At 37.8% G+C, this 23,252-nt stretch overlaps 1 protein-coding gene across 9 annotated transcripts in view; it reads left to right on the top strand.

The window, feature by feature from the left end:
* The window catches only part of CADPS2 (calcium dependent secretion activator 2), a 292,803-nt gene that overhangs the window by 88,178 nt on the left and 181,373 nt on the right, over positions 1–23,252 (top strand). For 8 of the 9 annotated variants that reach the window (XM_027720819.2, XM_027720827.2, XM_027720823.2 and 5 more), the window contains exon 3: positions 8,374–8,706. In XM_027720819.2, the coding sequence (XP_027576620.1) occupies positions 8,374–8,706 (333 nt within the window). Of the gene's footprint in view, positions 1–7,556; positions 7,576–8,373; positions 8,707–23,252 lie in introns of those variants that run through there. The other variant, XM_039383674.1, reaches the window with a different exon arrangement.

The raw sequence follows: 23,252 nt of genomic DNA on the forward strand, positions 1-23,252 counted from the left end.
AATAGCCAATTCTTTTCATCTGTGAAAAAATGAACCCAGTGCAATACCAATGATGAAAACTGTCACTTATATAACTTCTACTTTTCAGTCAAGTGGAATAGAAACTAGAACCATGAGTGACTCTGGAGGACAATTTAGAGAAATGAAGGACTGTTTTCTCTTCCTTATTGTACTTGCCCATTTACTTCACTTTTTCTCAAAGTTAATGCAAGAAATTGGATGTTATATTTAGTAAGATTGTATCCTAAGAGATAAACACTATCAGAAGAGATAAAGTGCTGGGGCTTGTTGTATTTTGTACAGCACTAAGTAAACACCGAAAAGTCAGAGAATTGAGGAGTTCTTTAGCAATGCAGATGGAAATGTATGTTACTGATTTTAAGCAACTGGATGTTTTTCTCAAGTTTGCAGGTACAGAGGTAGTTATACATAAACTGATCATCGTCTGTGATTGTAAAATAGATAAATATGCTAAGTAAATGGTTTTTTTCTAATCCTTTTGGCAAGGCTGTGTTTGCTACTTATTATTTTTGTGTATAAATGTTTCCTTTTTGAAGTCTGTTTCTTTCAATCTTCAATCTCTTCTTTCTGCTTCATTATTTTTGCCTGGTTTTGTTATCCTTCACTTTCTTCCCTCATAGTCAGGGTTGGACACTTTCCTTATGGAATTTGCTGGAAAATTAACAGGACCAATAGTGAAGCGAGAGTAAACCTTTTTTCAGTGATTTCTCCAAGGCATACAGTGTTATACATTCAATTTAACAGCCTTTTTCAGGCTTATGCTAGCTATAATAGACCCTTCGAAATTCTCATCACCAAAGGGAGGAGTTCTGGTCAGGCAAGATCAGCATACGGGGTACTTGGCCATCATCTTTTGGGGGGGAAGATGATTTTCATCTTTCTGTCTGCCAGTGTTTAATATGTGACTGTGGATCAGCCCACAGAGATCTCAAACCATGTGAACATTGATTTCCTGTGTGAGCAGTGTCACTCAGGAGGGAAGTTGGACCGCTTTGGAGTTGTACATTGAGGTGGTATTTGGAGAAACTCCAGAATGGTGGTACCACCTGAGGCCATGTGCACCATGGTGTACAAAGTCCCTCAACATGCTTCAGACAGCCAGTGAACTCTGGGGCTTGGCCAAAGGGGGAACTACACTTTTAAAGTGAAGATCACAGTGGCTGTTCCAAGTGAAGGTATAGCAAAAGTAATCCACGAACTGCTCTTGTAGGCAACAATCTGTATACGTAACTTTCTGTGCCTCACTAGGGTGCAAAAACTATTGTTGCTGTTGTCAGCCTTGAAAGGAGGATAAATATGCTTGTTGCAAAAGGGCATCTGGATAACTTTAATAAATGAATCCAGGAGAAAACACTGCTTCTGGGTGAGATTGTTTTGTTCATTTTTTATGGTGATTGTCTTTCTGCTTGCTCTTGTGCCCAAGGCATGAACATTGCAATACATAGGTCTGTGAAATGTGTAGCCATCAGGAACAGAAATTTGAGTAGACTTTGGAAATTTGCTTGTGCCAGTTTGAAAAAGGTGACAGAGAAACAAATCCCAGTGCACAGTGTTGTATAGTACACTTACAAACATGTAAGCCTGAAGCAGTAGCACACATTTTGGTTTGCAAGAGTTGAAGTTTTGGTGGTTTTTTTTACAGATAACTGGTTGCTAAGCTGTGGGAAATGTCCAATGTGCCCAAAAGAGTTGAAGAAAGCGAAGTATATCACCTAAAGATTTCAAGTTGTGATTGTTTCTGAACCATTAGTCTTAATAAGAAGAAATCATAGCCTAATATGCTCAGGAAGGGTAGTAGATATATTAAAAAAAAAAAAAGGGAAAAGTGTTAAAAGAAGATTATGACTCTTTGGATGATGATGGTTTATTACTTTAAATTTATTACCTTTTCTCACCTTCATGTAATGTGATGCTTTAAGGAGATTTTAAAAACAAAAAATCCCTCACTGTTAACCGAAATTTATGTGTTTTTTTTTTATTTCACCTTTTTTTCCCTCCTGAATTAGGACAAAACTGTACAATATAGTATGCTTCTAGGAGAAGTAACCTTTGATTAACAAAATAATGATGGAAGTACTGAAATAGAGAAATAGTTTATTAGTGTGATTTCTTAAAATTTAAGTATCTTTTGCAGGTGAGGACTCTGTTCTGAAAACTTACATAGATTAAAAACTAAGACAGTTTAACTCTGATAATTTCATATTAAAAAAATCAAAATAGTGCCTGGAGGATATAGGTATAAAAGACAACAAGGGAGGAAGAAGACCTGCAAACCATAGTTAATTTTTTTTTCTAGAAACATGAAAGGTACTTCTGATTTCAAAGTACTGAACAAATCTCATCAAGTAGCTCAATTTACACTCATGTTCAGCAGCCAAAAATTATTAAAATGCATTGATAACTGTTAGTCTCTTAGAATATAAATGCTATTTCAATGGCCAATGCAGTAATTTTATTCAAGTAGCATAAAAATAATTATCGTGTGCTATTGGATGTATGATGCTACTGCATTAGCTATTTATTTTTGACCCTAAATGATCTTGTTCTTGTAGTGTGCTTAGTAGAGCTAATGTAAACATCAACTTACCAATTTTTGGAGGTTTTTTTCTTTTTTTCCAGACTCTCATAAGTGCAGTGAGAATATCATATCTGAACCACTGTTTTTTCTGCAACTCCAACGTATAGCAGCAAACAGCGCTGGTTTTAATATGTTACTTCCTACTAGGCATAAGCCTTTGTTCTTAAAATACGTAGTTGTGGGAGCTGTTCTCCAAACTGTCAGAAGTTTTCTGTGCCTTCATCAAACTAGCCCCAGCTCTTAGTGTGAAGCATTGTGTGGTTTCTGACTGTGATAGAACTACTGAGGGGTGTGTGAGCTGATCCCAGAGAACACTGCTCATGTTAAACACTGAAATGGGGAATATTTTTGTTCCTGTGGAACAAGTAGGACTTAAAGTAAAGTTGATAGTAGCTGCTGACTGTGACAAGAGTTGCTAATGAGCTGTAGTATGGGAGACTTTGAGGACCTACCCCAGTAGCAGCAAAGGGCCCTTTAATATTACGTAGTAAATGTCCTGTGCTTCATTTTGCCTCAAGTAATGCTTCTAGCACAGCATGATGGTGCATGTCCCATCCAATTTTTAAACAAGAAACTTATTTCAATTATTTTTAATTTGTAGAAAGAGAATGGTTGTCTTTTTCAGAAAATTTAGAGCTCAGTTTAGACCTGAAAATTGCTGTCCTTTTTTAAAGAGTTATTCTTTGTGTCATAAACTTGATTTGCAAAGCACAGCAGGTGCTTGAGTGCAGAACACATCAGATAAAACCAAAGACATATGTTTGCCTTGTCTCATGGCCCTGCCATCAGACCTGTGAGAGATGGTCTTCTACAAGGCTTCAGTGGTAGCTATATAATCTGTCTCTCCCTCTTTCGCCTTCTCTCTTCTTGCTCCCTCTGCTTCTCTTTCTTTGCTCCTTTCTTGATACTTATGGTGGTTTGGAACTGGAGGGATTGGATCTTGATTTTGGTGTTGTGGAATTGATTGGATTTTGCTTTAAGTGTTGTGGATTTATTGGATCTTGACTGAAGTGTGTGGATTAGTAGTATATGCTGAGTCAGTATTGTGGTGGAACATTTTTGTGTGGTGTCCTTTGGAACTTCGGCCAAGTTCCCTTATTTACTCCCCTAAATTAATAAAGAAGTTCCTTGGGAACAAGCCCATGGTTCATTCTCTTGATGCTATCTAGAGGTATTAAAGAACCCTGTTATAGTAAAACTCCTAGCCAGGCCGGTGAGCTGGTAGCTCCTGGGGCTTGGAGTCTTACATGTAAAATAAAGTATGCAACATCAGTTGGAACAGTTGGTGCCATCACTTATAAATGCCCGAGTGAGGATAATGAAGCATCTCCTATGGTCTGCATCAATGCAGAGGATCCTGTTACAGCTGTGATTGGTAGTCTAGAAGAAAAGAATGTTTTATGCTTAGTTCAGAACGGCGTACAAGTAATCATAGCAATAGAAGTAGGAAGCTACCACAACTCTTGGGTTGCCTGTTATTTAGAGGCCCTCTCTGTGTGTAAGGGCTGTGGTGTTTTACTGCACCTTGTCCTGAGTGGGTGATTTAGATTGCTTAAAGAAGCACTGTGAAAGGTATTAGGAATGTGGGGGTCTTGGTCAACAGCAAGTTGAATATGAGTCAACAGTGCCTTGGAAGCCAGGAGGGCTAACTGTGTCCTGGGTGTCATCAGGCAAAGCATTGTCAGCCGGTTGAGGGAGGGGATTGTCCCACTCTGCTCTGCGCTAGTGCAACCTCACCTCGAATATTGTGTGCAGTTTTGGGCACCACAATATAAGAAAGATATTAAGCTTTTAGAGAGCATCCAAAGGAGGGCAACGAAGATGGTAAAGGGCCCTGAGGGGAAACTGTATGAGGAGCAGCTGAGGTTACTTGGTCTGTTCAGCCTGGAAAAGAGGAGACTGAGGGGAGACCTCATCGCAGTCTACAACTTCCTTGTATGATTCTTGGGGGTGGTCCTGTGCAGGGTCAGGAGTTGGACTCGATGATCCTTGTGAGTCCCTTTCACCTTGGCTGATTCTGTGATTAGCAAAAGTGGTCTTAATATGATGTTGTGAACGTGTGACTTAAAGTTTGATGTCAGGGTTTACTCTATTACTGTATGGCACAATCATTTGAATGGAGATTCAAAGCTACCAAGGCACAAGTCAAAGTTATCATGCTAAAAGGTTATGCATGATATCGATCTCTTACCAAAGATCTGCCCTTGGTTATGGGTCTCTCAGCCTCAAGGAGCAGCCTTGAGAGCCATCTGAGCTCAAGCAAAGATCACCATTGTTCAGCCAGGCTGTTTAGCTGGAAGAGCTCAAAGAAAACTTACTTGAGCTGTCATATACATGGACACAGTGGTTGATTTTTAGTCAAATTATATGTGATAGGAAAGGTGTGCATGAGATTTCTTGTACCCACAGATTTCGTTGTTTCTTGATAAATGACTCCTGGAAAAGCCACCTGCTGTTCATGTGTGAAATGCATGATCAGTGTTCCAAGCTCATATGCATCGATGCTCACTGGGTCACTCTGCTCTTTTGTGGGTTTTCAGAGAACGGATTGGAACTAGAGTTCTTGGCCCAGCTACGACCCAGGCCATTACCTCCTTTGGAGCCTGTACCAAACTATTGCTGGTTTGGTTAAGGGGCCAAGTGCATCCCTGGCACACCTACATACAAGGTACTAAGAGCTTGAATCCTGGAACATATAGGGTACTAAGGGCTTGGATCCAGTAATGCCAGAATTTAAAAAAATAAGTAAAAAAAACTACGACGCAGCTTGAAATCCTTGTACAGAAAGGTGATAAGCTGATTCAGATGGTGTCTGTATGTCTGGACGTTTACTGTCCCAGAGGTGTTGTGTGCATTTTGAGCGGCAGGTTTAGGTTTTGTTTGGGTTTTTTTTTTAAGCAGTCATAAAATGGCTCAGAAAAGCTCTGAAACTGAAGAGACACATCTCAAGAAATCTAACTGAAGCAAAGGATTTTGCATTCAACGTGAAGAGTAGCATATGTCTTTCAGGAACAGGAATAACGAGACATATAATAGCTTTTTAATGCATGTTAGTGTTTTAAATTTGAGACACATATGGTACGTTCCTAATGGAATTTCCATTCTCTTATGGTTTTCTGTTGCTAACAAAGTCTTGAAAATTGAGTGGGTTTGTTAAAATGCTATTATTGCTTTTTAATTATCCTAAATAAAAGCTGTTCTTTTTTTTTTTTTCCTTGCAGGAAAAAATTTGGTAAATTGCTATTCAAATAGTACAATAAAAGCTTTAAGTCCAATGGATTCCTTTTCATAACCAACCATGTTTCATAGTCTGTTAGCCACACCTAGAAGGAATTTTGAGTAAATTCCTTCTATATCTACTGTATCTTGCAAAAGAATTATCTTGCAATAATTTTTGAAAATTTAATAACAGTGTAGTTTGTGACCCAAAATACATGAGAAGGGAACATTTTAGGGTCAGGGATACAGGCAGATTGTATTTTGTATGTGCACATACCTGTTGCTTTGTCCAACATGAATATGCCATTATTTTGTCAATGTAACACACACCAAGTGTTACAATAGTGTTTCCCTTCCATGCTTAAGTGGTTAAAAAATGGAATAGATTTTTCCTGCAGTCTCTTGGAAAATCGACTTCAGAATCAGAAATAAATTTTGAATTAGTATGGTTCATAAATAAAGAAAAGTGGTAACAGCTTCTCAGCTCTTGCATTCAGAATTAATGGTTTGGAACAATATGAATGAAAGAAGATAATGAATGGTGAACCATATTCTGATGATCTTACAGTATGTATTTTGCAGGTTGTTTTTATTTGGGTTTTTTTTAAGAAGACAGATCCAGTTATATTAGCAATACATAGGGTCGTGTAGTCTTGCATGGATATGAGACATTGGGTGGAAAGTGTCTATAAATATTCTTAATTTCTTTCTGTCTTCTGCGTCTTCTTTCTCTCACTGGGTGTGCAGACTAATATGATGGAAGATTAAGTGTTGTTTATGAACAGTAGAAAGTAGCTGAACTTAGTTTGAAGTCATCTTTTGTAATTTTTTTCCTGTTTGCTTTCCAGTGAAGCTGTTGGAGGAATGAATCATTGTAATTGCAGACTGTTAGAACAAGGAAAGACTTAATATCCATGTACCTGTTTGTGTTGATGTTTTATTGCTTAGTGGAATTTCTGACTATTATGTATTTTGAAATTAAATTTGATATTTGAGTAGCATTTTGAGGAAATTAATATAAACATTAATTGACAGTAACCATGTCAGGTCTCATTATGGATAAGAATTTAACCTTAGATACTTACGTTTCCATAAAAGGAAATCTATCTTGGTACAGATAGAGCATATAATGTGATTAGCATATACTGGTGATGGTTTTTTTGAATAATCTGTTTGGGCAAGTACTTTTAGGCTTAATCTGCAACCTTGTGTACAATATCAATTAGGATATCTGTTGAAAGATGTGCTTTGTAAGTAACTAAATTTTAAAATACGGTACATGCATTGACAAGCACTGAAACTTTTAGAATACATTTTTCTTGATCTGTTTGTGTCTGTGTACTCCTCTCTGCTCAGCTTTTTAGATTCTCTCCTACTCCATTGTTTTGTATGTTATAAGTGATGCACAGTAGTGTTTTAGGTTGGTTGTTAGGTGCACTGTCTTCTCACATGAGATATTAAATGGAGTAAGAGCTCTACTGTGCTATTGTGTACATTCATTTTGATTTTATAGCTCTCAGTGACTAAAACGACTGTCTGAAAATACATAGTTAACTTCCAGCTCATACATCTGATTGAAGAGAGCAGGCAGTCAGAAAGGTGACGGATAGGAAATCTCTTTCGACTTTGTGGTTTCACTTCTGTTCCTTGCATTTCAGCTGTGCGTGGGGTGTTGGTGTGGGACCCAAGCAGCCCCCAGCAGCTGAACTGTGCAGGGTGGAGGGCCCTGATCCATCTCCTTTGCTGCAGGAAGCCAGGTGGTTCTCCCCAAGTTATGCTTTCAATGGCATGATGTAGTTTATCTCTTGCTCAAGGCACAGTTGTTTACGCAGGTCACCTTTTTGTTGGTTGCAGCTTGTAGAGGAACAATTTCATGAGACTTGCTACTAGAAATGAGCTATGTACAGGCCACATACAGATCAACCTTGCTAAGGCCCTTATTAAAAGAAGAGATGAATACAACCATCCTTGAACACTGAAAAGTTCTTACAGAATGCTGTTGCTGATTTAATTGATTTGTTGTTGTAATTTGCCTTTTCATATCTTAGAGTATTAGTACTTGGGAGGGTATTTTTATGTTGGTCTCTGGGAATTTTACACAGAGAATCCCATATTGTGTCGCCAGTATTGTATCTACAGTAGTAGAAATAGCTCTGTGTCTTTGTGTCTTTCTTCTCGCAGTTGTTTCTCTAGTTTTTTGGGGGGTTGGGTTTCTTTTTCCCCTGAGTTTGTCTCTCATTTTAGGTAAATTTTAAATTAGCTGCTGTTAATTCAAAGTTCATTCTAGCCTAGCTATTGTAAATTTATGCATAAATACTTCAAAAACTACTTAGTGTAAGTACTAATTCAATGCAGAAACTTAATTTTTCAAAATGGCCACTTGTTTCTTTGTGAAAAACATAGCAAACTTGGCCTATGTAACTCTTTCATATAAAGCCATCTTGCATAGAAGCAAAATACTAGTTTGTAATCCCTTATAAAGGGATTGTTTTGTGTTTGTGTCCATGCCTAACTTTTTCTGTTTCTTTTTTTTTTCTCTTCTTTTATTTTTAAAGGTATTTCTCAAGAGTGACCGGGTTGCAAGAATGGTCCACAGTGGAGGATGTTCTGCAAGTGACTTTAGAGATGTTTTTAAGAAAAACATAGAAAAGAGAGTCCGAAGTTTGCCAGAAATCGATGGATTAAGCAAAGAGACAGTGTTAAGTTCTTGGCTAGCCAAATATGATGCCATATACAGGGGAGAAGAGGACTTTTGCAAACAGCCAAATAGAATGGCCTTAAGTGCTGTATCAGAGCTGATTCTGAGCAAGGAACAGCTTTATGAAATGTTTCAGCAGATTCTAGGGATCAAAAAATTGGAACACCAGTTGATTTATAATGCCTGTCAAGTAAGTATTGGTGTCATTCAGTTCTGTTCTGTCCAGAATATCTCCCCCTTGCCAGCAGATCAAGTGCTTCCTTCCTGCATGTAGAATCCTTCAATTTTAGGTACAGCTCCACAGTCCAAGGAGATGAGACTGCTGAGAAAGGAATCTCTCTGTGGTTGGGTCACTGCTGAGCACTTGGAAAAAGGGTATGCCAGAGTATATGATACTTATGCTACAGGATCTCCTGACACTTTATAGTGTGACAGCTCCAGTGATTCGGGTGATTCTGAGGAATGTTCTATGGTTTCTACATCTGCATGCCTTCGTATAAATTACATATGCACATACATACATTTCTGAGCATGTGTATATACCTTTAAAAGAAATTTTATGCCGTAAATAGATGACAGGTGATTCAGGATGCTGTTGGCCATCCAGTGTCTAGAAGGTTCACATGTTAGAACTAAATGAGTTCCATTTCAAGCACTCTCTATCAAGTTAATTTGCACATTTTTACTTTGTTGTTTTGTTGGATAAGTGATGTTCCCCGTAAATTACTGAGGCCAAGACAGTCTATTCAACAGTCATATTTAGATTTATATGTATAATCTCTCACTAATCAGTACTGTAATTGGTATGTAAAAATATTTTATTAGCCAGTCTTCACAGTGATGCAAGTGTAAATTAGCAGTTACTTAGGAGGAAAAACCTGAAGAAAACTGAGCTATTTTTGCAAGTCTCACAACCAGCCAACGTGGATGTAGCATTTAAACTGAGCTCACACAGCTTTCTGCGCTGTCTATAAAATGGTGAACCAGATTACAGCTAAGCTGTTTTTGTATATTATGCTAAAGGTTGGCTTGTAGTTATGGGCCATCTTAATACAGGAACAAACGAGGAATCTTGGGACTTTGTTGCCTACTTCATTTATGGATTAGTGTGGCATGAAATCATGTAACTGTTCTATAATTGAAACATCGGTGGTGTTTAACACTTCTCAGGGTCATAGATCCAACTTTCATAATGAGAAAGTGTAATATTCTATTCTGCATCAAATTATGAGCAGCGAGAGATAGCAAGTATTCCTTCTTTTTTTCCTGTATGCCCCCTCTTTTTCTTTTTGCCTGTTAATTCACATACATGTAAATCATGAAGCTTACCTCTGGGATATGCAGGTTGGTAACAAAATAAAGAAGCACTGAAATCTGTGGTAATAATTCTACTTATTTGTGGGCGGGGTTTATATACAATAGAACACAGAGGCATGGGATGGTTCAGTTTGGATAAGACGTCATTCAGTCCTGCTCAAAGCAGGGTCAACTGTGAGGACAGATTAGGTTACTGAGGGCTTTATCAGGAAGGTCTCAAAAGTTCTATGAATGGAGGCAGACTGTGCAAACTTTCTGGGCAACTTGTTCCAATATCTGAAAACATGAAAAATTCACAATTTTTTCCCCAGAAGTGGATAACCTGTTACTTGTAGTAGAAAGTCTGCATGGATTTCTCTCTCCTCTGTTGCCTGCCTATTCCTAAATCTTGCTTTGTATGTCACTGTGAGTGGTCAAAATCTGCTGTTAGTCTGCATTGGGCTAGAGGAATATAAAAGAGTGTGATTGTAGAGCTTTGAACAATTAAACAAGAAAATTGTTCCCTTAGTATAGACGTGGTTCTGATGATACAGTCCACTAGGTTGTTCTATCTGTATACTTGAAGGCCTCTTTATTTTGGTTCTTAATTGTAGAAATGTTGATGAGGCCATAACTTATGGAGAGATTGAAACATCCCAGTGGCTCATTTTTGTCTTCTAACATGGTAAAACTGTGAGCATGGAATGGTTTTCTTTTCTTCTTTTTTAATTGAAAATTAAACAGAAAATAATCTCATTGTAGGTAAAAAGGGAGAAAGACTGACCACCCTGACATGTGCAAAGATCCCTCAATGGGATTAAGAGAAGGCGCTTCTCTTGATCCTCCTGCTTTTGAGCACTGAAGGTTGTAAAATCTCCCCCACAGGTCTCTGAAGGACACAGTGTTTACCCTGGATTCATAAAAGTATTGGAGGATGGGAAGAGAGACTTACTTCTTTGGGAGCAGATACATGAGCACCTGGTTATTTCAAGCTGGAAAGAATGGAGAGGGAAAGACTTCAAGGATATACCCTTGTTCAGGGTTCTAGCTTTCTGAGGATTTTATTTTTCTGAGGCAAGGATGAGGTTACTTTGCTAAAGCAGAAACTTTCATTATGTACTCCAAGAGTTACCACCAAACACACTTTTCATATCCTATTCCTGTGGTCCAGTCAAGCAAATAATAAACCAAAGGTATGAAGAGAAGTTTGTTGCAGAGAAAAAAACAGCAGTCATACCCAGCCTTCCCAGGAAGTGCAGTGCAGACAGCAACAAGTCTCTCTGATAATGTAGTGTCTTTTCTCCTTCCACAAAATCCCTTACTTCTCATTATAATTTTAATAAATATTTTAGTTTAGACTGTATCTTATTTCTTTCTATTGACAGTGTATTCATAGAAGATGAGAGGAAGATAAGACTCAGATTTCGGTCAGCACCAGTAGTATTCATTCTGCCCTAGAAGCCTCTGTGTTTGTATGAAAATGCTCACTTTAATTTCCCTTTGCCACTGCTGTTTAAAATACTAGAGACTTGCAGATAATGATAATCAATAGTGTCTGGGAGAAGTAAAATAAGTCCAAGTCCAAACAGATGTTAAAATTGTATTTTTGATAGAGGTTTTGATTACTTTGGCTTCTAGCCTGTGCTTCTAGCAGAGAATCAGATGTATGAAATTCTGTATATTTTGCTGAGAAACAGCTGCCCTTATCAGCAAATCTGTAGTTAGAATTTGTGCAGAAAACTCTTGTCTTTTTCTTTCCCCCTTTTTCTTTGTATCTTTTAGCCTGTTGCAAATAAGAAACAGAAAAATGTCTTACAATGTTGATGATAAGAGTAAATTATCCTGCACCTACAGGCCTGCTAAGCAGACAAGGGTGCTGTGTATAACAGTAGGAAGTATTGTCTGCCAACCTCATCCTTATGACTTTCTCTGCATTTGGAAACTTTTTATTGGATTTCAGCAGCCTCTCTTCCCCAGCCTGTTCTAAATGGAGCGTTCTCTTCAGCTTTTACACCACTGGTATCTCACAGCAGCCCATCAGACAATTTTCTTAGAGTGGGGCTTCCTGTGGGTCCACACTAGTTGCCAGTCTCTATCCTTTGTTTGATAGCAATGTTCGTTCAGCCAGCAGAATAACTTAACCAAAACTAAAGTGATAGTAATAGACCAACTCTCTGACGCTATCAAACATAGTCCACATAGCTATGAGAATTTTTCGCATCTTTCTTTGAAGAATAACTTTTTGTCACAATCTTTTAACATCTACTAAATGCCTAAGCTTGTCCTTAGGCAGTGAACATTAACAGGATGTTCTCATTAGGATGTTGAAGACTTCTTCTATGATCAATTTAGAGAAAGGCCAGTGACTGCTGCCAACCACCCACATCTCTTTGTGATTAAAAGGTTCAGTTTTGTAAGTGAATCACTTTCACCTAATTTTTTATTTACATTGCGCTGCCTTGAGCTGTATTTTATGATAAAGGAATGATTGCCAGTTATCTGGGACTTAATGAGCTCCTTGACTTGCATTTGAGATGCCTGGCCAAACTGTTGTTACAATTTCTTTGATTTATAGACATCAAACATGATATAATCTTTTTTTTCTCTTCTCGCTTTTTTTTTTTAATTATTCACTGATGTAGAGGATAACTGCAGAAAGTCACAATGAAAGTCAAACTGATGTGTGGTCATACACTATTATTACACCACTTCATCAGTACCAGAATTTCTGTATCAGGTAAATCATAACTCCACACAAGAGTTTATTTTATTTTGAAAGTACCTTTATAAGGCTGACTTTTTTGGCCGATGTAAATCCCTTTCTTGGGTGGCAGGAGAAGAGAACAATACTGATTTTCATAATGAAAAATGTTTTGCAAGTCACATTCTCTTTTTTGACAAGTAATAAATAATTTTAAATATGATGTAACATTTTTTAAGAAGAATTATTTACTAAGTCTTCTAGTGTTGACTTTTTGGGAATTAACCACAAACTAATTCTTTTGAAAATATCTTTATATGGTACTTTGCTTCAGGATGTAATTCCCTGTTTAAAATCCTTGTGTTGTATCTAGTTCACATCCTTTATTATCTTTAGCTTTAGCAAGACGTAACTCTTTGTATAAGCGTCTAATATTAAGAACAATGGATTATATTTTATCTTCTGTAATATTTTTTTTTATTTTTAATTCCAAAAATAGTTTCTGTGAAGAATTTCTACTGAACTGAAGTCTGCTGATGGTGCTGAATACAACTGGAGTCTTTCACCCAGCACTTTAATGAATTCCAGTTAATTGTGCAGTTTTGGAAAAAAGTCAAATTAAGGGCAATTTAATTTGTAACAAGACCTTCATGACTTTTGTGTTTTTAGTTCTGATGGTTTCCTTGGTAAAAATAATGAAAAGTAGTGCAGTTATTTTGCAGATCACAAATTTTCCATACTTCTGGATATTTTCCTTAGAAACTTTCATACTCTGTATAAGTTATAGGGACAAATGTGAGTTTATGAAGCACAAAGAATAATGACTTCTTTGTGCAGAAAGTTTCAATGTAGTGTTGATAACCTTTTTCTTGAGTAATTAAACAAGTACTAAGATTTCCTTTTAGTATATAGACCAAAACTTAAGCAGATTCGTTAATTAAGTTGAGGCATGGCACAGGAAGAAAAATTATTTGGTCTCTATATTCGAGAACATGTACTTCTATGCCGCATGTGTATCTGAGTCTTTTTTAGTCACAAGAAAAGATACTTTAGTCACATTATAATGTGACCAGGGCTTCAGTTAAGCCAGTATATTTCCAATGGTCACCAATGACTGTCATTACTTATTTCACAAAAAATTATACCTTATGCAACAAAATAACCTGTGAAAATGTTGTTAAGGTCCATTGTTGTGTTTTAAAGGTAGCATCAGGTTTTAGCTAAGACAGAAAGCGAAAAACCAAACCCTTGTGCTGATCACATGCTTTATATAGGAGATCTGCTACTTTCAGGCCTTACCTGCTAAGATTTTACTGATAGGAAGCAGCTGATGCACATCCCCAGTGCAGGGGAGGTTTTTACTCTCTAGATAAAAGCCAGTTTTGCAGACACTGCAGAGTGGACTGCGGGCAGGGTGGGAGTCAGGGGAGAAGCTGTCATGCCTTTTATAGCAGAAACATTCAAATGTCCACAGTTCAGTCTTGTTCATATATCTACTTTTGGCTTCTAGTACCTGTGAATACCTGAATATATCTTCTTCCATGCCCTCCTCCCACCAAAAAAAATCTGCTTTCTGATTGATTTTATCCTATTCTTCAAGGGGAGAAAAGATCTGCCCCTGCCTGTTCTTCAGCGAGAGCAGACTAATTCAAACCTAATATTTCAATGGAGAAATAAGTTGTCATTTCTTATAGGATTTGATATGTTGTCTGTTTTTCAGGAGATATCACTCTTGATTACAGGCACACAGGAGTTTAATATGAAGTTATTTCAATGGTTATCTTGTTATTTCAATGATTATCTTTTTTTTTCCTGAGGTGCTTCATTGGTCTTTTACCTCCATTCAAGAGGTTTAAGTAGGTCATGCTCAAGACAAAAGTTTCAGTGCTTTGGGAAATAGTGCTGCAACCTTACAAATATTCCCCCTAAGATTACTTCTCTAATGAGATTGTGAGATATCCAGAGCTAAGATGAACAGTGTTTGTCAAGCCAGTTTGGATTTTCAGCTTAATAACATGAGTTCTGATGAAAAAGAAGGTCTTGTAACTTGAAGTGCTTCAGTTCTGTTAGCATGCACTAATGGTATTTAAATAGCCTAGGGAGAGAGAATTTTATCCTGTAAACAAATGGTTTTTATATAATGGCAGAGTTTACTTTGGAAAAAAGTCTCTGATTGCCCCAAAGGGTGTTGATTTGTTGTCATTTACTCTGATGATAGAAGAGTGATGGAAAGAATATTAAAACATCTTCAGAAAAGCAAGTTATCTTCTTATCATGTTTAAATATCTGACTCTAAACAATGTTTAAAAGCTTTGCAAGCTATATAATGAAATACTTTGAAGTGGTTCTTTTATAGCTAAAGGAATACTGAGGAAATACCAGGGAGAAATGGTGTATTGGCAACATTAATGCATTTTCAGTACTTGAGGTATCGCAGCATCCTTCTTATTTGGCTGTTGGATGAGGAAAATTGACTTTGACATCTACCTTTAAAAGGAAAACAAATGGGTCATCTGAAAAATGTGAAAATATTCAAAGCTTTATTTGTTCAGTATAACTGTTAAGAAAAAACTGTGAAGGATAGTTTTACATGTTTAATTACTTTTAAGACAAAATTTACAGAATTACTCAGAATATCTGAAGTTGGAAGGTACCCAAAAGGATCATCAAGTCCAGCTCTTAAGTGAATGGCCCATACAGGGATCAAACCCACAACCTCACTGTTGTTAGCACCATGCTCTAACCAACTGAGCTAATCTTGCATATGGATTTTTTCTGTCATAGAGCTCTTTGTGCATTTGTGGCTTCTGATTTTGTGCTTTGCTTTGCAACTGTGTGAAGGAATTGGACATGTAGGGTCTTTAGTAAACTGTGAGATTATCAGCACTCATAGACTAGTGCATTTACTTGCATTGACTAAGTTAGTGTCCTCGTAGGCCTATTCTCCTGTGGATCACCTTTCTTGCCAGAAGAGGTAAGCCAGGCCTGACTAGGAATCAGCAGAGAGAAGCTGAGAATTATCCATCTCCCCTGCTCTGTCTTACACCTCCCCTGAGAATGGGAATCATGGACATTGGGATTTTGGCTGCAGATTGTTCTTTCAACCTGTTTTGTTTTCTAAGACTGTCTTTGGCATTCAACGAGTGCAGGAACAGCAGCAGAATGGCTATTGTAGCACAAAGAAATAAGGAAGTTGTTTCGGGCTTTGTTAAAGGAGATCCTTTTAAGCTTCATCTATTTTTTGTCTTCCCTGTATTTCTTTCCCTAAATACTCTTTCGGAGCTTTAATGAAGTAATTAATGGTGTTTTGACATTCTCTTCAATTCTAGATCCAAGGGAGTTAAGCTGCCTGAACACTCAAAGCCAAATATATCTGGCATTTAACTTGCACTTGTATTATAAGCACCAGTGCATTTGACTCATCATGTTTAATATTACCAGCTGAAGATAAAATTTGTCTGCTTTGTTATTAAGCAATAAAAGTAAAACTTTTCTGCCAAAGGCTGTTGTGTTATTAAATTTTTTTAATTCCTTTTTTTTAAGGAGAGATTCTGTGTCTTCAGGTAGATGAATACAAAACAAATAATTTGTACAACCACATTTCCAGACTGATGATTAAGTTTATTAATGTGTCTTATTACTAGCTTATATGTGCATTTCAATGAATGCCTGTGAGCAAACTGAATAAGTTAATGACCCTTAGCATGAATTTGTCATCTGTTCTTCTTAAGACATGGTAGTATTCTATATTTCCTCTTCATCAATTCAAAGTAAAGCAGTTTTGCTTATAACAATCACTTGTTCCTCTGCAGCATTTTTCATCCTGAGATGCCTTCAGCAGCCAGTGTGAGGCTGCTCCTGTGAAAAAAGCCACAGGAAAAGAATGACCCTTTGTTTCTGTATCCCTCTTGCTCACTGGTACTGGATTTCTTGTTCTAAAGCTTAGCTGCTTTTCCCCCCCATTTTTGAAATTTTTAAGTGAGAACCCTCCTAGCTCTTCCTTCATGAAAGGAAGTTTCTTTGCAGTTGGCTGCCAGGACAAGGTCCTTATGGGCTCCTGCACCCCAGTCACTCCAGAGACAAAGATGCAAGTAAATGTGGAAATGAGCCATCTCTTTATGTCTCTCTCTCTCTATATGATAGATACATATTTTGGCCATAAACTAAAACACAAGAAGTTCCACCTTGATGTGAGGAAGACCACCTTTATATTGAGGGTGGCAGAGCCTTGGAACAGGCTGTCCAGGGAGGTTCCACCTGGATGCTGTAGGTTTAATGTAACACTGCCTTGGCAGGGGTGTTGGACAACAAGGTCTCCAGAGGTCCCTTCCAAACTAACTATTCTGTGATTCTGTGATATTTTAAATATTAATACCAGCCATAATAGAGGATAGACTGTCCCATGCCAGAGTAATTATTTATGTAAAATGGCTGAGAAATCTGCAGCTCTCTTTGAATAAGCTATAATTTGTGTGTATTTTTTTTTCATCCTCTAGGCAGGTATTTTTGTGGCTGTCTTAAAAATGAGAGAACTCTCAGGTCACCTTTTCAGCAGTCTCCTCTGCTGAGGCTGCCCTAATAGCTAGGATCTAATCTCTCAATCTCTAAGCTTCCAGGCTGTCTATCCCAGATACCCTCTCACCCTAAGAGAGGATTGATTTTCAATAGAATAATCCCATCATGCAGGGAGATACTCCCTGGCCTTTCATTTATTCCCTTACTTTATATTACGAGTCTCAAAGATAGTTGGCTCAGATTCAATCTGGTGTCAGTGCTGAGGCTGTCTGTGATTAGATGTTCATCATTTCGGACTTCTTAAGTGTTTACAAGGAAGTGCCTGTTTCTCTCTCTCTAGATCTTCTACAGGTAGGTAGGTTATTTTTGTTTTAGTTTTCTGCTACAGGCATGAAAAATTCTCAGGCCAATGGAAATAACCTTTTTTTTGGTCAGTAACAGGCATAGAGATAAGAAAGAATAATTTGAACCCTCTAAAAGTTTACAGCCTGCTAGGAAAAAGTAAAAGGAGAGTAAGAACAGGATTCATCTGTACTTCGTATTCTCTATGGGAATCTGTTTCTTGAGATAGCGGATAAATAAATTGACTTCCAGACATTTTAATATAAACAAGAAAAATCTGAAATAAAATTGAGGCTACATATTTAGTAGAAATGTTGACTTCTAGCTGATGTTGAAAGGAGCCATTGTATGGTAATCGCTCTGGGGCTATGGTAGGAGAAATATCCCTTTGCAAATGAAGTAAGGGAAGAGTCACTCCCTCTGTCACCTCTGAATAAACTTTTCCTAACTGATCATGCACTGCCAACCTTTTTTAACGTTGGAACACTAGGACTGCCCATAAATGATGGAAAATAGCACTGAGCCATACCTGAGAGAGCCTCCAAAGGTATACACAATTTCTGGAGAAGCTTTGTTTTATTCCTAGGAGCTCTATAAATCACGTTCCAGTCAATCTGGCACAGTCTTCTCCCCGTACTGTGTCTTTTCTCAGGAGACTGAAGACAGAAGGATCTTGCCTGAAATGCCTATCCCTTCTTGTCGGAACAGTATTCCAGTTTTACCATACCGGAGCAACTATTTTGTTTTACAGGTGGATAGCAGACTTTCTGTAACTAGTTTTCACACCTGTTTAATGTTAGCAGTTTCCATGTTTCTGGAAGGATAGAAGCTGGAAGCTTGTAACTTCTAGCAGCAGGAGAATGGATCCGCACCTCTCTGCAGTTGTTCTTGTGGGAAGAGTGCATGTTGGACACTTCAGATCATGGGAGTGGGACCAGGAAAAAGATGAAGTGAAAAGTGTTGTCTGTTGACTCCACCTTGTCTAGGACAAAAGCACACATCTGGCCAGATCTTTATACTTGCTTCTAGCCTGTGATGTGTGACCTCTATACTGTGTTCTACCTGGATCTGTGATGTTGCAGAGAGATTCCTGAGGCCCTCCTAGCCTTCCACCCGCTGTCCCTTGATGCTTGTCACTGCATCAGTGACATGACCTTGAGGAGATCCAAGGTGACTGTAAGACTCTGACAACAAAGATGGCCCAGAGTGACACATCCAACTTGACAAGAAAGCACAGACATGTTTGTGGACAGGATTGATAACCTAACATGGAGGATTTTAAACTAGGTTAATAGATTGAAGAGCCATAAACTCTTTTCTTTTGGACCTTGCTCCATAGATTAGAACCTTTATAAATAAGGAAGTCAAATTTTCACAGTACAACACAAATCTATAGATGAAGCTTGCCTTCTTATACATTAACCTCTGGATAAAATCTATTTTTCAGTCCTTACTGATCTATTTAGGGTTTTTATATTTGTGGATAGGTATCTACACAGCATTAATATCACTGACTTCTGAAAACAGGTGGCAATACAGAGCATTCTCCAGCTGATGCAATAGAATTGAAAAGAAAGGGAGAATGAGATTCCATTTCTGTTATCTTCTAGCTTCTCCACGTCATATTTAGAAAAAGCTGTCAGCTTGAATTCTGTCTAGTTAAGTCAACCACATTTAATTATTTGGAAAAAATGTTGACATGGCATTCAAGGTGCTTTTGCTTACTTAATGCAATGCTCATTAACATTTATCCTCCTAATTGCATGTATTAGCTTTGGTTTCAACACTCCAAAGACAATCTTATCAATGATTAATAAGGCAAGAAAACATTCTGCATGATAATTTTTGAGAGTGAAGAGGGTAAGTAAAAGGAAAGGGGATTTCCCTCTGAAGCAAAGATAACTTTAGGAAAATAGAAAACACTGTGAGCCCCTTTAGGATATTTTTATGCACATCACAACAAAGTTTTCAAGCTAATTTTTTGGTTGTCTTCAATATGGTAATCTTTGTGCAGGTGGTGGGAGAGGAGGAGGGTGGAAGACTTTTTCTAAGGAGGATGAGGACATGAGTCATAACTCATTTCAGGCCCATCACTTCCTGCTTAGGGTGGGTGTGGGAGGGTATTCCCTAGGCAGAATCTGAAACCACCTTGTTCTGAAGGTGACAGCCAGTATCTATTTCAGCAGGGTCTGGGGGAAGGTGAGAGAGAGAATAAGAACACCCATTTCTTTGATCATCTTACCAGAGATTACCAGTGCAGTTGGGACTTCCACAGTATTCATGGTAGGCGTATAGATAACTGCTTAAGTGTTTTAAATAACTCTGGAGGCTTGTCTGTCTCTCCATTGATTACCCAGGGACCCTACATTTCTGACTTAAAAGATACTTTATTTGGATGGTTCAATAGGCTCTATGAATAGCTCTGGAGCTTTTTGCCCTGCCTAGCTGTAGGAAGAACACCCGTACAAATAGCAAGACAAAGGCTTGAGTAGAAAAAAAAAAAAAAGTAAAGGTTAAGCTGTTTTGTGTGTGGGTATTCATAATTTTGTGATGGCAAAGTTGGGGTGGAAGGTATTTTCATATTAGCAACAACTGAAGAGTTTGACCTCTGCAGTGTGGAAGACAGTGCTGTGATGAGTGTGAGGAGTCTGTCTTGACAGTATCCCTGAACTCCAGTAAGCAGATGTGAAAACCAAGACAGAGTTAGACAAAATATGTTTACAGGATGACATACTACAGATCTTAATTTTTCTGTTTCTTTTAATAAAAATTGATGCTTTGCATCCATGTCCTGGATTAATCTGTGGAACATATTCTTAAAATTTATGGTGATTAAATCTGTAAATAGTAAGAGCCTGCAATTATTCTCCTTCCTTTTGTCTCAACATGACGTGCTTTCCTTGGTTTTCATCCTGTCCAGCAGAGGTGGTCAGACATTGTAGTTTCAACAAGTGAGAAGGGCAGACCTGGGTTTTGTCAATTGGTCTGTGCAGTCATCACAAATGAAAAGAGAACAAGAGGCAGAAAATTCCATTGTTTGCACTGACACTTCTGACCTGTTCTAACTTCTTCTTTCTCCTCTATAATCCACTACTGATCCACTCATTTGAATCCTAATGTGATTCTAATCACATCCTATTCTGCAGTTTAATGGTAATACTTGTTATTTAAAAGCAGTAACATCCAGTGGTCTGACTCCTCATCAGCCCATGACACTTTTTTCTGAACAACAAATTCTGTTGTAAATATCCAAGTCCAGATAGTGGTATTTTTATGGTGCAGTCTTGCTATTTTCAAAGGAGGTTTTGGGAAAAGTTTCTTTTGTTTTCCTTTTGATTGGTTCCTAGAGAGTTTAAGTGTTGTTTCTGTCTGTTTCACTCTGTTTCGAAGTGTTGCGTGTTTATTCAGCGTATATATCCTGGAGAAGGCAGTGCAAGGGGAAATTTCTGAATTATATGAATGACAATATGAAACTGTTATGGCTACTCTACGGTTGCTTGAGTTGCGGGGAACTCCAGGAGGACCTCACAAAACTGCATGGGTGAAAGTGTGACAGATATGATGTAATGTAGCTCTATTTAGCTAAATGTAAGGTGATACATCAGAGGAGGAATAAACCAGTACACGTCCACAGGATGCTGAACTGAGCATGGGCAGTTACAACTCAGACAGACACTTCAAGTTCCCTGCAGTGAAATAATTAGTTGTGTGTACAACAGTAGCATTGTTCTCCTGCTGTATATAACCTTCTTATGCCCATACATAGAGTATTATGTGCAGCTTTGGTCTCCCCCTCTGAGGAATGTAGGGGAGGTCAGTGATGGCTAGAGGGTGACATTAAAAATCATGGAACAGTGCCCTTTTGCAGAGAGACTGAAAGGGCTGGAGCTCTTCAGTCTGGACGTCAGAAGGTTGATGGGAAGGAGTATGGTCGAGGTTTACAAAGTTATGAAGGTGGTGGCCAAGGTGAATGTGTACCTTCACTCGATAAATGCCACACGACTAAAAACCTGTGACACTCAGGGAAGTTTCTGTGAGATTGAAAATGGATGCAACGCTTCTGTATATGGCTTTTGGAGAACTTCTAGAACCATTTGTCATGGATACTGATGAGGGCAGACAGCTACAGGAGGTTCAAAAGGGTTTGGACATATTCCTGGAGAACAGGTCCATAATTTGATATTAATAGGCCTTGGCCCGGGTATACCTTCTAACATCCCACACACTTCCTCGGGCTCCACAACTATCATTAGAGATGTTCACTTTGGAGAACAGCCAGGCCTCAGCATTTTACCCAAATAACCTCCTCTGCTGTCACTGTCACACCCACAGTTCTGGTGTGTATGGACTTTTTGTCTGATCTAGTAGGGTGTTTCTAATGTCTATTGCTTGCAAGGTATAATCCAGAGAGACAAAAGAAAGGTATTTCCTTTAAATTTGAGGGATGAAATAGTAATTATGTCTTATTAGCATATTTTTTACTTGAAGAATAGCAATAAAAAAATGAAAAGAGGTAGTATGTAAAGTGAGAAATTTAGAATAAAGCATGGTTTATAGTGTGTGAGGTTTTAATTCTTATAAGCTGATTTATAGAAGTGGAGTGGCTTCTCTAAACTAGATGTTCTCTTAGTTCCCTAGTCTCAGTTTCTTTCAAGTGTTTGCAAAGGCTTTTAAGCTTTAAAACAAATAATCTGTCTCATTTCATGCAGGCTTTATTGCAACTCTATCCATTGTTTCCTTAGGAAAGCCAAAGTTCTTGGCTTGTATTGACCTTAAATAGATTCTTATTGGACCTTTTATTCTGAACAATTTATAAATGCGGTGCAGGTACAAGTAGGATAAAGAAATTTAATTACTTTTAATTTTATTATTTAAATCTTAATGGCTTACATAGTGGAAAGTGCACAAATATAATGCTCAGGAAATCAACAGCCATTTTACTTCTAAGCATGTGTCAAAATAAATGCTGTGGGATATGACAGCAAACAAGCAAGAATTATGTGAAGGGTTGCGTGTACACTATTTTCACTGTCCACAGTGGCCCTCAGATATGTACAACTAGAGGGGCACTTAAATTGCCAATAGACTTCTTTTGTATTTGTTTGAGTAGGTGCAACCATTTGTGTAACAAGGGAGTTGTAGCTGAGTTATGAAGACAATTTGGGCTACAGCTAAAACCGGAACTGGAGCAGGCGTGGTTTGCAGTATTGACTCTAAGCTTTATGGAATAGAGCCTCTGCTACAAAAACAATTTGAAGTGAAAGTTCAAGGAAACTAAGCAAAAGTGAAGAACCTGTTGCAGAAAAGGCTGTGAAACTGTTCTTGGTCAATATTCCAATCAGTGTGTGTATATGTATATATATCTCCATGTTTATACAGTTCATAAAATTGATACATCTTTACTTTATTCCCTTTACTGTAGAGAAAGTCAGAAGAGTACCATGATCATAGCATTTATGGACAAACTTGGGATAGTGTATCAAAATGAACTGAAATGCCATTTAAGTAGTGAATAAAATAAAATTCAGAGGGAGTTTAACGTTGGAATTTTCTTTTTTTAAATTTGTTTTTATTTGCTTTTTTCCCCCCCTTTCAGAATCTGCTGGTAGTAATGTCCAAGTAATATAATGATTCCAGGACTATGTAAAGAGTCTATAATACTTACAGAAATGCTAGCTAAAGACAAAGCATTAAGTGTCTAAGTATATGCTGTTTGATTTTTCTCTCCTTGTTGCCTAAACAGACTTCTGGGAATAAATAAATATTTAAAATATCTGTATCTAGGTCAGAGTATCTTTTTCACTGAAACTCCACATTGCATAATTAATGGCTTCTGTGAACCAAATAAAGCCTCAACTTTTATCTTTACCTTAAGTCAGAGG

The sequence above is a fragment of the Pipra filicauda genome, unplaced genomic scaffold (assembly GCF_003945595.2).
Source record: "Pipra filicauda isolate LSUMZ 115617 unplaced genomic scaffold, ASM394559v2 scaffold113_size4260070_pilon, whole genome shotgun sequence".
Classification (NCBI taxonomy): domain Eukaryota; kingdom Metazoa; phylum Chordata; class Aves; order Passeriformes; family Pipridae; genus Pipra; species Pipra filicauda.